This window comes from Cydia amplana, chromosome 25 (assembly GCF_948474715.1).
Source record: "Cydia amplana chromosome 25, ilCydAmpl1.1, whole genome shotgun sequence".
Classification (NCBI taxonomy): domain Eukaryota; kingdom Metazoa; phylum Arthropoda; class Insecta; order Lepidoptera; family Tortricidae; genus Cydia; species Cydia amplana.
Genome location: NC_086093.1, coordinates 7,789,885 through 7,805,568, shown reverse-complemented (window position 1 = coordinate 7,805,568; position 15,684 = coordinate 7,789,885). Strand labels below are relative to the sequence as shown.

General features: G+C 36.9%; 1 protein-coding gene across 1 annotated transcript in view; it reads right to left on the bottom strand.

Moving 5' to 3' along the window:
* LOC134659461 (uncharacterized) overlaps nt 1–12,691 on the bottom strand; it is an 85,020-nt gene extending 72,329 nt beyond the window's left edge. The window contains exon 1 of the mRNA XM_063515103.1: nt 12,106–12,691. Within this exon, the coding sequence (XP_063371173.1) occupies nt 12,106–12,126 (21 nt within the window). The 5' untranslated portion in view covers nt 12,127–12,691. The remainder of the gene's footprint in view (nt 1–12,105) is intronic.
* Nucleotides 12,692–15,684: the final 2,993 nt, after the last annotated feature.

Sequence of the window (15,684 nt, the reverse complement as noted above, 5' to 3'; positions counted from 1 at the left end):
TATTTTTTTGATGGTTACTACCTATATTCATATCAATGTATGTTTAGACGAAGTACGGATGCCAATTCGTTTTTGCCGCTGTATATGTCAATTTTCTTGATAAAATGAGTGAAAATCGCATACAATTTGTAAAAATGACACAAATGTGTAATGTTGAACACAAAATAACACAAATCAAAATTTTCAATAAAATAATTAATTTGATTGGCTTCGTAGCTTGTGTAATCCCCGTTGATCGGAGTACGGGGGAAAGAGACGGCGCTATGTTGATAATCAGCAGATTTTACCGTGTGAACGGATAGATAATGGCTTAGGGGCACCGGACACTGACGCAAACAACACGGAATTCCTGTATGCTTACCACGAGCTTGACATTAACCTGACACTGACATATTCGCTAGCGTGTGCGTAACTTATTTTCTATGCATCTCGCTCGTACTCGCGTTAGTGCGAGCGAGATGTATAGAAAGTAATTTACGCAGACGATAGCGAATATGTCAGTGTCGAACTGGTGGTAGCCGTACAGTTGACAAAGTTGGGCTAAAATCATGGACAGCTACAGTTTTTATAAGGGTTTGAAGTACTCGGAGAATAGGGTTGCTATTTGTCTTGTAAAAGTAACACTACATACACATAGTATAAAACAAAGTCGCTTCCCGCTGTCTGTCTGTCTGTCACTATGTATGCTTAGATCTTTAAAACTACGCAACGGATGTTGATGCGTTTTTTTTAATAGATAGCGTGATTCAGAGGAAGGTTTATGTATAATTTGTTTACCCTTGCGAAGCCGGGGCGGGTCGCTAGTATTATAAATATATATATTTTTTGTTTTTAGAACCTACCTTCGAAACCTTCAAAGAAAATATGTAATTATGTAGAAAAAAAAACAATTTATTTTTCACTACATTTTATCTAACTAAACTATAAACCGGTGGCCCGCACATTAATCTCATTATTAAATAATAACAATAAAATGCGAGTGACAACCCTACCGTGAAACCCTATTCTCGTAATGTAACTACGTAGGCAACGTAGGGGCCGCGCGGCAGCGACAGAAAACCCCTGCAGTAGGGTTATTTAGCGGGTTCTGTATAACTACTTAATATGTATCCTATGTGCGATACTCTGTCTGTCTGTTGCCTCTCCTCGCTTAAAACGCTAAACCGATTTAGATGAAAGTTGGTATGGGGATAGTTTGCGAGTCGAAGGACATGGTTTTTTATCAATCGCAGGCGAAGTCGCGGACAGAAGCTAGTATATAATAAACGTATGGACTATAGAGTGACAACCCTAGCGGAAACACTATTCTCGTAATGTAACTATAATATGTTGGCGACGTAGGGGCCGCGCGGCAGCGACGGAAAACCCTACTGCAGGGGTTATTTAGCGGGTTCTGTATAACTAAATATTATAAGTGCGATAACCTGTCTGTCTGTCTGTTGCCTCTCCTCGCTAAAAACGCTGAATCTGTATAACCTGTTTTTGCGGCTAGTACTGTGTAGCTGTGTGTGTAATCATTCAGCTCAACTCTCCTGGTAATACCTAGCTATGATTGACCGAAGCGTTAGCGAAGGTCTCCGTTTTGACTTGGACATTTTAATTTCGTATGCCATGATGTTCTCCTCTACAGGTCGCAATTCTCAACCGATTCTCGTGAAATTTTGTGAGCAGGTTCAGTAGTTAGATATATGTACTTTTTCTGTGTTTTCGTTTTTTGGAATTTGTATGTTCAAAATTGTGGAAATTGGCATAAACGACTTATTTACTAAAGGCTTCGTCACACAGGCGCGTTATCCGGGCGCGGCCGCTTTTACATACAAAACGCTCACGCCGCGCTCACGCCCCGCCCGGAAAAGGCGCCTGTGTGCCGAAGCCTTAAAAGGGTCTCAGGCACTTAAAACTAAGACTAAGATTCTTGGCACTCTAGATTCACTTGGATTCAGGCACTTAAAATAAGAGAATATACTCGCAAGGTCTACAGCTAACAGAGCCACTAGTAATAGCACGATAGTTACTATCTAATACCTTTAAAGGAGCAATTCTTGCATATTTATTTATTTATATATGTATTTATTTATATGTATATATATATTTCGGGGATCTCGGGAACGTCTCTAACGATTTCGATGAAATTTGCTATATGGGGGTTTTTGGGGGCGAAAAATCGATCTAGCTAGGTTTGGTCTCTGGGAAAACGCACATTTTCGAGTTCTTGTATGTTTTCCGAGCAAAGCTCGGTCTCCCAGATATTAGTTTTAAAACGCATGCATATTCATTCATTCATTTACATCAATTACCTACATGAACATATTTATAGCTATCCTCTGAAAGATACATACAAATCATACAATTTAGTTACAAGATTATTCAATTTATTTAATACACTGTTAATTGACAGTTTGTAAACCTTATTACGATATGCATAAGGTCCACCGATGAACAGTTAAGAGTGTTGCTGTTTGTAATTTAATTGGGGCATTATCTATGAAAAGGGACCTTATTGTCGATGGCGCTTACGCCGCACAACGTCGCGCAGCATTGTATTTATATCGGAGCATCGTTAATAATGGCGTAACTGCCATCGACAATAAGGTCCCTTTTCATAGATAACGTCACAATTATCATCGCAAATCAAGTATCAGCGTAAGTTATGTACTGTTTTGTTTACATTATAATAATTAACGATTATATAGGTATAGTCTGTCAAAAAACTGTCTCATTTCAAACATAGACAGAGAATCATACTATCTTTGTCTTACACTATAGCACCCAAAAGAAAAAGATGAGTATAGTTTTTTTTGTTCTTATTTACTGACAAACAACTATACCTACAATTTTACATTGTGTTTTTTATCAATAACTATCGAAAGTGGGAGAACAATGAAATTTCCTGTTTAAATTGTCCGTGGCTGACTTTAGTAAAAAAAGTTTAGTTAAATAAGTAAAGAGTCATTCAAACGACACACAAACAAAAGCCACTAATAAATTGATCATTTTTGACAATTTCAATATGGCGGTTTGTTTACATAGCCCGGCCTGGCCTAGGCCTGGGGCTGACGACCGGTCTGGCCTAGTGTGTAGTGAGTGACCCTGTCCTGTCCTGGGTTCGAATCCCGGTAAGGGTAATTATTTGTGTGGTGAGCACAGATGTTCCTGAGTCTTGGGTGTTTCCTTTGTATTTATGTATTTGTATATTATATATATCGTTGTCTGAGTACCCACAACACAAGCCTTCTTGAGCTTACTGTGTGACTTAGTCAATCTGTGTAAGAATGTCCTATAATATTTATTTATTTTAGTTAGCAAGTTCCGGAGAATGACTTTAGAACGCTCGATTCGAACTTACAAATGTACAGATATACTAAAAATATAAGTATAGTTTGTCAAACCAAATTTTCAGTAAATAAAAACAAAAAAAAAACTATACTCATCCTTTTCTTTTGGGTGCTAGTACTAGTGTAAGACAAAGATAGTACGATTCTCTCTGTCTATATTTGAAATGAGACAGTCCGTTGACTAACTATAGTAAAGTTTTTTGTCTATGATATATTATGTCCTCATTACAGAGTCTATGCGCGTTTTTCGTGTACCAACTCGCTGGCCAGTGACGTTTTAAAAGAAAAAATGGAGTAAAACGGTCATAATGCCAACGAGTTGCGTTATAAGTAGTGATGTGACTAAGTCGGTAGGTTTTATCGATTTTTGTCGATTGAGTAATGACTGACTCTTTAAGTTTTGGAAAACTAATGTGTCTTTATGTATCTTATGTTTTGTAACCTGTATGCTTTTTGTGTTGCAATAAATGGTTTCTTATTCTTATACATAATAAATAAAATAAAAAATAAAAAAGCCTTTTATTTCAAGTCCAATTTGTTACACTCATTTCATTACAACAATATAAGTTAGCATTTATTTATAAGTATTTATTTTAGGTATAATGTCAATTAGAATTATTTATTGTTATTGTTAAGTCAATATTCACATATTATAAATATACAAAGTATTAATTATATGTGGTGGACAAGAACCCCTCATCGGGTGAAGGCCTCTTATACATATTTCACTCCAATAATATTTTACTATAAAAGTTTTTTTTGTGATTTACAAACTGCGCATATGAATAAATTTTCGTTTATTTTAACTTACTTACACAATACAGGAAAGTACAAATGGCATATTCAATGCCAGAAGGCATTCTCCACCAATCAACCATTGGCTAAAAATATAATTAATTTCGACTAACTCAATATTTTAGTCAATTTTATAAGTTTAAACTAAAGTTTTATTAAGGACCATTAATTAGAACTATAGGTATTTTTATAGCGCACCCTTAGATATTATTAACAAATAATTACATAATTCGAGTTCCTACGAATACGTGAAAAAGAAATCAATTAGATTAAAATGTAGATAACGTTTGATAGAATTACAAAAGCTATACATAAATTAATTATATAAGTGTGTCAAAGGACTGTCTTATTTCAAACATAGACAGAGAGAGTCATACTATCTTTATCTTACACTAGTACTAGCACCCAAAAGAAAAGGATGAGTATAGTTTTTTTTGTTCCTATTTACTCACAAATTGGTTTGACCATCTATATCTACGTCCTACATGTACGTAATGAATTATTATCTATATTATATAAAGCTGCAACACGACTGACTGATGATCAATTGATCTCCCGGAAGGGGGTTCGGGGGGTATTTGACTATGGTACGGTCGTATAGAGGGCGGCTCGGTGACCTCCAGAAAAATCTGACATTTGGTCTACCGCTCTCGGTCAGAAAAATGTTTGACGGCCCGGCCCAACGGTGAGACCTAGGTGGGGGGTGCTCGACCAAATGTCATAGAGGGACCCTGGCAGTTTTTCAAGCCGCCATTTTTTTTTCAAACGGGCCGACTTTTTTTTTTTAATTTTTTCAAGTTTGTCCTAGCGCGCTGAAATTTTGCTCCCGGAAACTCGGGGTCCCCTAGATTCCTATGAAGAAAAATTTTTTTGAAAAATGTTTCAATTGCGGAAAATCTGGTCACTTTTATTTTGTATGGCAACTTTTAAACGGTGCCAGATAGGTGGGGGGTGCTCGACCAAATGTCATAGAGGGCCTCGAGGGAAATAAAACTGCATTTAAAAAAATTCAAAATGGCCGACTTTTTTTTCTTAATTTTTTCAAGCTGGTCCGAGCGCGCCGAGATTTGGCACGGCGGGAGATAGAGGCCTCTAGATTCCTATGAAAAAAATTTTTTTTCGAAAAGTCCCAAGATGGCGGAAAAAATGGTAATTATTTTTTTTGTATGGCAGCTCTTAAGCGGTGCGAGATGGGTGGGGGGTGCTCGACCAAATGTCATAGAGGGCCCCGAGACAAAACAAACTGCATTAAAAAAAATTCAAAATGGTCGACTTTTTTTTTTTTTTTTTTCAAGTTGGTCCGAGCGCGCTGAGATTTAGCATGCGGCGAGCCTGGGGGTCCAAGATTACTATGTAAAAAATTTTTTTTGGAAAAAACCAAAACGGCGCGGACACTGGCAAAAGTCAAATTTCCAAGTAGGTTAAGCGAGCCCGAAGGGCGAGCTTCAGGCCGGGAGGCCGAAAGCCGACCCCGCGGAGGGCCGTCAGGCCCGGAGCTTCACCCCGAACTTCCAAGCGTGCCTCACCCCCAGTAATTTTGGGCGAGGCCGAAGGCCGAGCTGCGGGAATGACGAACAAAGCAAAATCCTATACAAAAAGTGTGTTAAGCGAGCCCGAAGGGCGAGCTTCAGGCCGGGAGGCCGAAGGCCGACCCCGGCGGAGGGCCGAAGGCCCGGAGCCTTCACCCAGACCCCCAAGCGTGCGACCCCCAGTAATTTAAAGCGAGGCCGAAGGCCGAGCTGCGTGAATGAAGTGCTTCCAAGCGTTCTACCAAGTCAACTGTGTTGATAAGCGAGCCGTCGGGCCGAAGGCCCGGCGGCGAAGCGTCGAGGCTCGCGAAGGCCGAAGGCCGAGCTCCGCGTAGGGCCGAAGGCCCGAAGCGTCACACGAGAGGGGGAAGTTGGAGCTCAAACACGACCCAATAGTAAAAGTGGCTTAGACAAGCGAAACGGCGGGCCGAAGGCCGAAGGCCGTAGGCCCGACGTAAGCTTGTCAAGACACTTTTACTATTGGGTCGTGTTTGAGCTCCAACTTCCCGCTTACGCTCCCAAGCAAAACCAACCATCCCCAAGTGTTTTAATAAGCGAAGCGGCGGGCCGAAGGCCCGACGCTGAGCTTCGAAACCCAGCGAAGGCCGAAGGCCGAGCTCCGCGTAGGGCCGAAGGCCCGGAGCGTCCCTTGCGAGTCCCCAAGCACGCGAGGCCGAAGGCCGAGCTGCGGGAATGAAGTGCTCGCATGCGGACCTTTTCTTTCTAGCAAAAGTACAACTTTATTTCTTTTTCCCTTTGGAAAACAAAACTACAGCACAAACAACAACACATCAACAACAGCACCAACAACACAACAACAACACGCACACCGCGGGGCCCTCGGGCCCCGCGCACAGGGCAAAATCTAGTTGATTGTTCTAGAGCAGCGCAGTAGTAAAAGCTACTAAGAAACATAAATGTATTTGAGGAAAACTTATATAACCGTGCGTTATAAAAATACATAAGTATAAAAGATTTATCAAATAGATAACTATTATCTGTGTAAGAATGTCCTATAATATTTACTATTTATTATAGGACATTTTTACACAAATTTATTAAGCCCCACGGTAAGCTCAAGAAGGCTTATGTTGTGGGTACTAAGATAACGATAATATATAAATACTTAAATACATAGAAAACAACAATGACTTAGGAACAAATATCTGTGTCATCACACAGATAAAATGTCCTAAAAATAATGTCTACGCTTGTATAAGTCAAAATGGGCAATTCCAGATACAAGGAAGTAACTAAGGCCTATTGTACACCGGATACATGTGCGTAGACGTACACGTGCGCGTTGTAATATACAGATCCTTATGAGAGACGGCACACCGCTTGCGTATAATATACCAAAACACAAAACAAAAGTCTAAGACCAATTCCTATGTGTTATTTGTGTTACAGTGGGCAACAAAGTCTATCTCGTGGTATAATATCAGTAATCAGGTCAGGAAAAACCTACAAGATATAACCTATTTATAATTGACCGTAGTTCTGTAGAAAGCCACCAACTTTTTATTTTTGTCAAAGTGACTTACACCCTAACTCAGTAGCTTTGGTCGCATTCTGCATTGATAAAAAAATTTAGTTGGTCGTTTTCTGCATAACTACGGTCAATTAGTCATTTAGCGGCGTGCAAAGTCCGTGGAATGGGTCTGTTTTATCTAATAATAGGAAAGGAATCTTTTTTAAATATGACGATGAGAAATAAGCAAAAGACCGCTAACGGTAAGCAGACAGTAGCGTATGGGCGCTTGTCAATTCAGTAATATTAAATAGTGACATAAATCATTGTGGCAATTTAAAAAATCGTAAATAAAGAAAATAAATAGACACATAACTGACATAACCTAAAGGTACAGTGAAGTGTAAAAATAAGGGGGCACAAATCATCTCAAAAATATGTTTCTCTTATGTCAGCGAATTAAGAACTATGGGACATATTTTAAAGTTGTCTACATCCATATTTTTACACTTGACTGTACCCGAAACCGCAGTCTATGAAAAATTAATTATATTTATATAAATTTTTCATAGACTGTGGTTTGGGGTACCGTATACGAACTTCCACCAAATTCACCAAAACTTCCCAAATGCGTTTATTGGTGGGAATATTTGTCAAGTAACGAAACAAGGATGCACCAATCGTGTTATGACTTATGACCTCACCGTTATTATGATGTGGGCGTGCAAGAGGGATAGCAAAGTGTTTTTATTTTGCCCCTTTCTTTCTTTATGGTAGAACGCTCATTGTTCGTTTACGTGTGTCACGGAAAAACTGTTACTTATATTATACCTTTTTTTATAGTATGGGTGTAGTTTAGTTAATATAATAAAGATAAATTGAATGCCTCCAAAAGGTTAAAAATTATTATTAAACTGAACTAAACGTAGAGGAAGGAAAACAGCGATTTAAGTTAATTTCTCATCATAAGTATTAGGTATTTATTGTTATCAATTTAAATAACAAAACCAATCCTGTATGTAGCCAGTAGATACTCTACATGTAGTTATGTCGTATATTTTATGACTAATAAGTAACAACTTTTTAAAGTTTCATGGCATTATTTCATGAAAATGACTACAAAAATGAGTAAATAAGTACATAATATTTTACGCAACTTGTATCATTTCTCTATGGTAGCCGTTTTGTACTAAAATAGGTACCACATTGTATTAAACAACATTCCTTTGAAAGCAAGTTCGTGTTGCATGAAATAAATAAATTATTATAATACCTACACAAGCGCGAGAATAAATGTTAATAATATTTTTACTATATGTTAATGAGAAGTCAAAGTTAATTTGGTACGTTACGATTAAAATAAAATACACGACGTAAACAAACTAAGCTTTGTATTTACATATATCTCACATACTGAAACAACAGTTCAATGATTTACCACTGATTTTGTATAAATAATGTATTACAATGTCAATTTAGACAAATTGGGAGCATCAAACTGTCATTTTAGTATTAACAAGGTGTAAAGTGCAACAAACTTCATCTGTCAAGTGTAGAGTTAAATCATTGATGACGTCACATAACCAGTTACATTCTAATTCTACAAACACGGGTGACGTCACTCGCTCACAGATACGGCTTTGTCTAACATTGTTGACAATTTTCAGGGATGGACTATTTAGAAAATTGTTCCTTTTACTGATAAAAATATCGAATTTAAACTGTCGTGAGTCATTAAAGTAATTTAACGGTTCAACTCACGTATTTTTAGTCACTAGCCCAGGTCTCCATTTTCAAGCACTAACGGTGCCGAGCAGCGGTCACTATAGCCGATAATATTAATTAATTTAAAATACCCTTTTAATTTAGCGGAAATAGCCCATTTGTGGTGTCTGGTGGCTAAAAGCGTTCATCCTATGGCGCTGATATCTTCTGCGTAATATCTAATTCACTGTGTTAGCTAGCAGAGGGGCTACCGCGAAAACCGAATTTCGCAAATTGCGGGCATTTTTCTCTGTCACTCTAATTACGCCCTCATTGGAGTAAAAGAGAAAGATCCCCGCAAATTGCGAAATTCGGTTTTCGCGGTAGACCCTCAGGAGCCCGATTCAGATTCAAAAACTTGTAACGGTTTTGACACGACCTTGAAGATAGCTCACGCCGGTTGATGCATGCGAACGTTCATCGCATACAGTGCATCGTTGGGATTTCTAGCAATATGTATTATACTTTATCAGATCAGAATTACAAAAAAGTACATGTTAATGTAATTATGACCGACGATTTCTAAGTCTTATTGCAAAGAAACAAGGTCCACATCCACACGAGTATGTCAGTTAATTTATTTGTATATCTCCGTATCAAATTTAACATAATGACTAATACCTTTGTATTTAACTTTAAACGCACGTCGCTACAATTACACAGATATCATATAGCACGACGTTAATCTGTATTCAATCTTATGTCAATACGCGAAGGTCGATTTTAATTTACACTCGACTTTTCAGAGTTACATTAAAATGGGCATCAATTAGTAAATAATACAAGATAATAATAAGACATCCTAATTCGTTGGAAAAAGTTGTTTTACTAGTACAGTCAGCTGCAGAGAAAAGGTACGCCCCCTGCGTAGACGTTTGTATACAAAGGTGCTATTGGTGCTAAGCTATTAGTATTGCTGACTGTATGTGTCGTTTATGTAATTTTAATTAAGAATTGTACCTTAAATAGGCATTTAGCTAATTATCCTATGCAACTCTATCCAGAAAGGCACCTTGAAGTTGTTTGACGAATGTCAATTTGGATATAAAACAATTAATTTAAAAAAGATAAAAGCTTCCAAAGATTGATGTGAATCGTATAAAAAATTACTTTAGGACGTTTGGCACTTAAGTCGTTTTGTTTCACGTTTGTATTGAAGCATGACGAACAATGACGTAAGTGACAATTACCCTAAAGTCTGTTTTTATACTGAATAACACACATTTTTGTGAATGTGGATACCTTAGTATGTATTTGAAAGATTTCACCTGTGCCCTTTGAACTGACCTCAACAGCTGTTTAGTACGTACCATGTATTGACTAAAGAAAAAAAGATGGAAATGGCCATTTACCATATTCAAAATATTCAAATACCTATTAACATAAAAAGAACTTGCTTCCTATAAAGAGTATGGAATAGCATTTATATTTTGTTCGTACTCAAAGTACCTATTGCATGTTTGAACTAACTTAGTCATTATGGTTCGTGATTAATTTTAAGTCACTTTTCTACCTGAATATAATGTACATATAACGCATATAACTGTTATCAATCATTCAACAAAAGAGTTAGGATATTGTCACTCGTCCCTCTCTGTCCCTCACTGCACTTATCAGAAAGAGTCGGATGTCCGTGCTAGCCCTACAGACATTTTCGCAAACTAAGGAACGGTGACGTCACAGCCACACGCGCGTAGAGCGGCTGCGTTTTTATAAATAGCGCTCTATTTTTGGCCTTTATGGGTTAATGATTACATACATATTTAGCCACCGCGTTGGTATGGATAAACATACGGACAATGCCTTTATCCATTACATTCGGAGTTATAGGGTAGGTTCGTTAGTTTTCGTCCAGCCCTAGGTTTCGTCCACTTGACGAAATTTGAATATAAAGCTACATTGCTGCACAAATTTGGACTTATTGCAATCCTTAATGTCTAAACGATATATCTATCTACACAAAAATGATATTTGGAAAGTAGCAAATTAAATATCAAATATTATTTTCTAATCTGTCAAGTGGACGAAAACTAGAGCATGGACGGAAACTAGCGCAATGACATATCAATTTCAAATATCAAAGGTTACACACCTTTTTGGATGAATAGAGACGATGTTTTGTAGGTACATACTTATTATTTGAGGTAGAACAAAAGACAATCAATATCTATACATTTTTAAACAAACTTATAATTATAACACAAATATGAAACAAGAAAAGATAAGTTATAAATAGCCAGTACCTATTAGATAAATAAGTACATAGTAGTTTATGAAGAACGTTTAAAAAACCGCGCGTTTTAACCGCCGCTTTCTTTTCAGCCGTCATGTTAGCCTTTTTATCAATACGAGCGCACAATTATTATTTCAAGTTAATTATTATGCACAATTCGAGCTTAAACGTACAAAACCTGTTATTGTAATAATATTACAATTCATATGAATCCTTTACCTAAGACACGACGCTTGAAGTTAGAACGGATTGTTTTATTATTGTTATACACCAGTCTGCAGATAGATTATAAATATTTTTATTAACCGAAGCGTGAACGATCAATGCGCCACGATTCACAAAGTAAACGGCCATTGGAAAAGTAATACCATTACTAATGAGAAATAATTAATTATTACTTTAATATTGGCAACCACGATATCTCATTACACGTTTACATTTTCATCATTTGTAACGTACTCTTGTAGTTCACTAGTAATAATTCGCTAGTAAATAACAAGCTAAAAAATAACCAGTTTGCACAAAAAAAAAACAAAATATCAAAACATCGATATCGATAATCGCCCGGCGTGGTAACAACACTAGCAGTGATACGGAGAACAGAACAGCGGCAGGGTTCGAGTCGGCTATAATTACTTAATTACTCTAATGCCAACCCTATTTCACTTAGGGTTAAAAACAATCAAATACAATCGATTTGAAATTTAATTCACTCGTGATGTTTTTTTTACAACTAAGTACCTATATGACGTAAGCAAGGTGAATAAATGGAACGCTGCCATTTTTTTCATTCATAGACAAAATTATTAATGCTAGTGTTAAAACGGACACATAAATTCTATAAAGGCTTTCATTTTATCAAGGTTACAAAGCAAAATGTAATTAAATCAATAATTAATCAATCGATAATTGTTTTAGTAACCGGACATTAGCGATTCCAGTTTAGAAATAGAAATAGTACCTTTACAATTCACTCACCTTATACGAGGGCTTATCCATAGTTGCAAATCCAGACAAAGGACACGTCAGCACTAACACATCACAAATCGAAGAAAGTATACGTTAATTAGTCACAACACAATAAGTAGCTTTTAAATTCCCACATGAGCTTAAAAATATGCACTAATTTTAAACACAGTAAGTGCGAACAGTTTTTCAACTCCTTATTTTTAGCACGTCACAACAAGAAACCTGGTCACTATACGCTAGATCGATTTCAGATAATTTCAAATAACAAATAACAATACTGAAATCCGTGGCATAGTGTCACAATCACAAGTCTTTAAAAAAAACTACGCCATGACTACGTAATCGGTGCGCGTACTTTTAATTGTTATATCGTGTTTGTATAACAAATGGTTGTTTGTAAATTCTAATTATGATTATTGGAGACAATAAAAACAATATGGCGATGGTTTGACAAAAATATCCGAAACACGCGCGCTTCGCTTCCGCTGTGGCGGGAACGCGGCCATCTTTGAGCGGGCTCGAGCCGTATCTGTTCGAAATGCTCCGTATTTTCTTGCCCGCTCGCACGATCCTAGGGCTACCACTGGCGATTTTGGAAACAAAGACGTTTAATTTTTTAAATTATTATAACCATTTTCGGTTTGGATGTTTGAGATTAGTTTTATTTTGTGTAGAAAAGTATGCGTACCTTATTAATTAATAATCTGTAGAAATTAAAATGAATTTTATTAAGTCTGAGTTCCTATTTCGTAATGACCGCGTCAAGGACTGAAAATAAATTATATTTTACAGTACATATGGGGCTACTTTTCCGCACTAGTGCGTAAAATAGCACTTTTCGTGCGTATGTCGAAACTTTAAAGTGCCATATGTACTGTAAAACGTTGTTCGATACACGTGCGAATAGGTAATTCGCAACTCGTGTCGATTTAAAACACTCCCTTCGGTCGTGTTTTAATTTATCGCCACTCGTTTCGAATTTCCTCTTTTTCGCACTTGTATCGAAAATAACTATTGTGCCTATTTTCTAACATTAACTAAATATGTACTTATACCAAATTAATCTATATAAAAACAAACAATTGCCTAATTGGAGTAAGAAAAATTAACAATATTTATTTTGAATTAGGTACCTGTACCTACATATATTGCAGTAGGTAAGGTAAAGGTACCTATTCGTTTTTCCTTTGTTCTACTACTAGTTCATTACCCTGCAACTGCAGAAAAAAGTTGGTAGGTATTTATTTTGACGACACTCGTAATGTGTATACGTGTGTAAATAAATAAACTTACTATGTATATTGATTAAAATCTTCAAATGGTTATAATACCTAAACATTATAAAGTATTTTTTACACCATACCATTCGTGCTACCAGAAACTCCAAATAAAAAAAGATAGTTCAACCAACTTTGCAAAAATCAAGCCAAATTCAACGTCATTCAATAATTTTAATTTAAACCCGTCGATCGAAGATGGCGGCCCTGCGCCGACCCACACAACCACACGTACATGTATACATTTTTTACGTAAATATAAATGATTGGCACCAGGGATGTTGCGAACATCCGCATCCGCATCCGCAACCGCGGAACTTCCGCATTATTTTCAACATCCGCATCTGCATCCGCATCCGCATAAAATCGATGCGGAGCTTATGCGGATGCGGATGTTGAACAAGCCGGTACAGGAACGTCTTAGCGGCGGCGTAAGTGCTAGGTAATTTCATCATTACCTATAACGAAATCGTCTAGATCCAGAAGAGTCGGCCAAGTTACTGTTTATTAAATATAACGCACCTATATTCTTGCTCAAATACGTCAAATACTAAACGTTTCGTTTTTTTTTAAATAAAAAAATACTAAAAATTTACTTGACGTTTTCTAAGTACCTAATCTTGACATCCGCATCCGCATCCGCATCCGCGGATGTGAGCCTTTTAATATCCGCATCCGCATCCGCATCCGCGGATGTCAAAAAATCTGCATCCGCAACATCCCTGATTGGCACAGTAAACGGATGGACGTGAGATTCTTTTAAAACTGTCCAAATTACACAGTTTACTAATGCTAACAATGCAATTTACGTTTGTGCTTTGTTTCGTAATTATATCGTTTTTAGTTTATTGTTTGATTGCAAATCTACTCGTCAATTAATTTAAAACGCATTATTCTAGTCGCGTCATTTAATTGAAAAAAAGTCTACACTACTACAACAACAGTGCCGTATTCTTCGATAAAAAAGTTTAGTATGTATAATGAATTCACAAAAACAAGTGAATGATAACTTTGGATATAATGGCGTCCATAGTCTACGTTGACCGCCTACTATCAGCAGAACTGAACGCTTGTTAACTATCTATGATACATTTTTAGGCATTTTTTAAAATTATCATAGCTAACTCACTAAATGCTATTTTCGGATTTTATATTGTGTACGGAACCCTAAATACCTACATGCTTCATATGAACAACAGTTTCCTATCGATTCTCGCTGACATATCGTTTAGATAAGTAATGAGAGATATTTCATACAACTTATTAAATCGATAGGAGTTTGTAAATTGTACCGCCTTAGGCTGTATGTATTTATACAATTTTATGACTAACACCTGAATAAATTTAATTAACCTACTAATAGGCCGCTCATTTCGATTGATACGAGTATAATATAATATTTAAGTGGACACGTGTTCTTGACAAAGAATTAGATTGGCAAAATGCACAAAGATGCATATTTGATGTCAGTCAGCTGCATTTGTGATTAAAGCCACGTATATGACACCTTAATTTGGAATTGGAAGCGTCCCTGAGCTACAATTTTTGCTTACTATCATATAGTAAGCGGTCTCTGTAGCCTATGGACGCGTACAACACCAGGGATGTTCCATACGTGTTGCCGACCCTTTAAAAACTTGTATACTCCTTTTTTGAATAACCCCATACGGTAGCTCCTCGAAAAAACCTCGGCAAATCAAAATACTAAATGTTTTTTTTATATTACTAGCGACCCGCTCTGGCTTCGCAAATTATACATAAACCTTCCTCTTGAATCACTATCTATTAAAAAAAAACCGCATCCAAATCCGTTGCGTAGTTTTAAAGATCTAAGCATACATAGGGACAGACAGCGGGAAGCGAGTTTGTTTTATACTATGTAGTGATAATATACATACATACTCGTAATATCTGTTTGTAGGGCACGGCTTCATGTCAGCGCTCCACGTATACTGCACCACTGTTTCGGTATTTTAGTTAATTTATTTTTAGCTTACTCGGTTTGAGTTTCCGCAAAAAGCAACCGAAATGACTGCTAACGATTTCTAATGTTTCATTTAAGTGCCAGCCCTGACTAACTGTCAAGTTAGCTTTGTGAGTTTGGCAGCACTGGCTAACAAAAATTTAAAAAGGTTATTCTGGCCAGTTACGCGCATATTGTTCGATATTTATAAATGTTTTCTAATTTTGTACTGTCAATGAGTAAATTAGACGTTCTTCTCATTTTATTACATAAATATCTGGGTGACCGAGCTTCGCTCGGAAAACATATAAAAGCTCGAAAATGCGCGTTTTCCCAGAGATAAGCTAG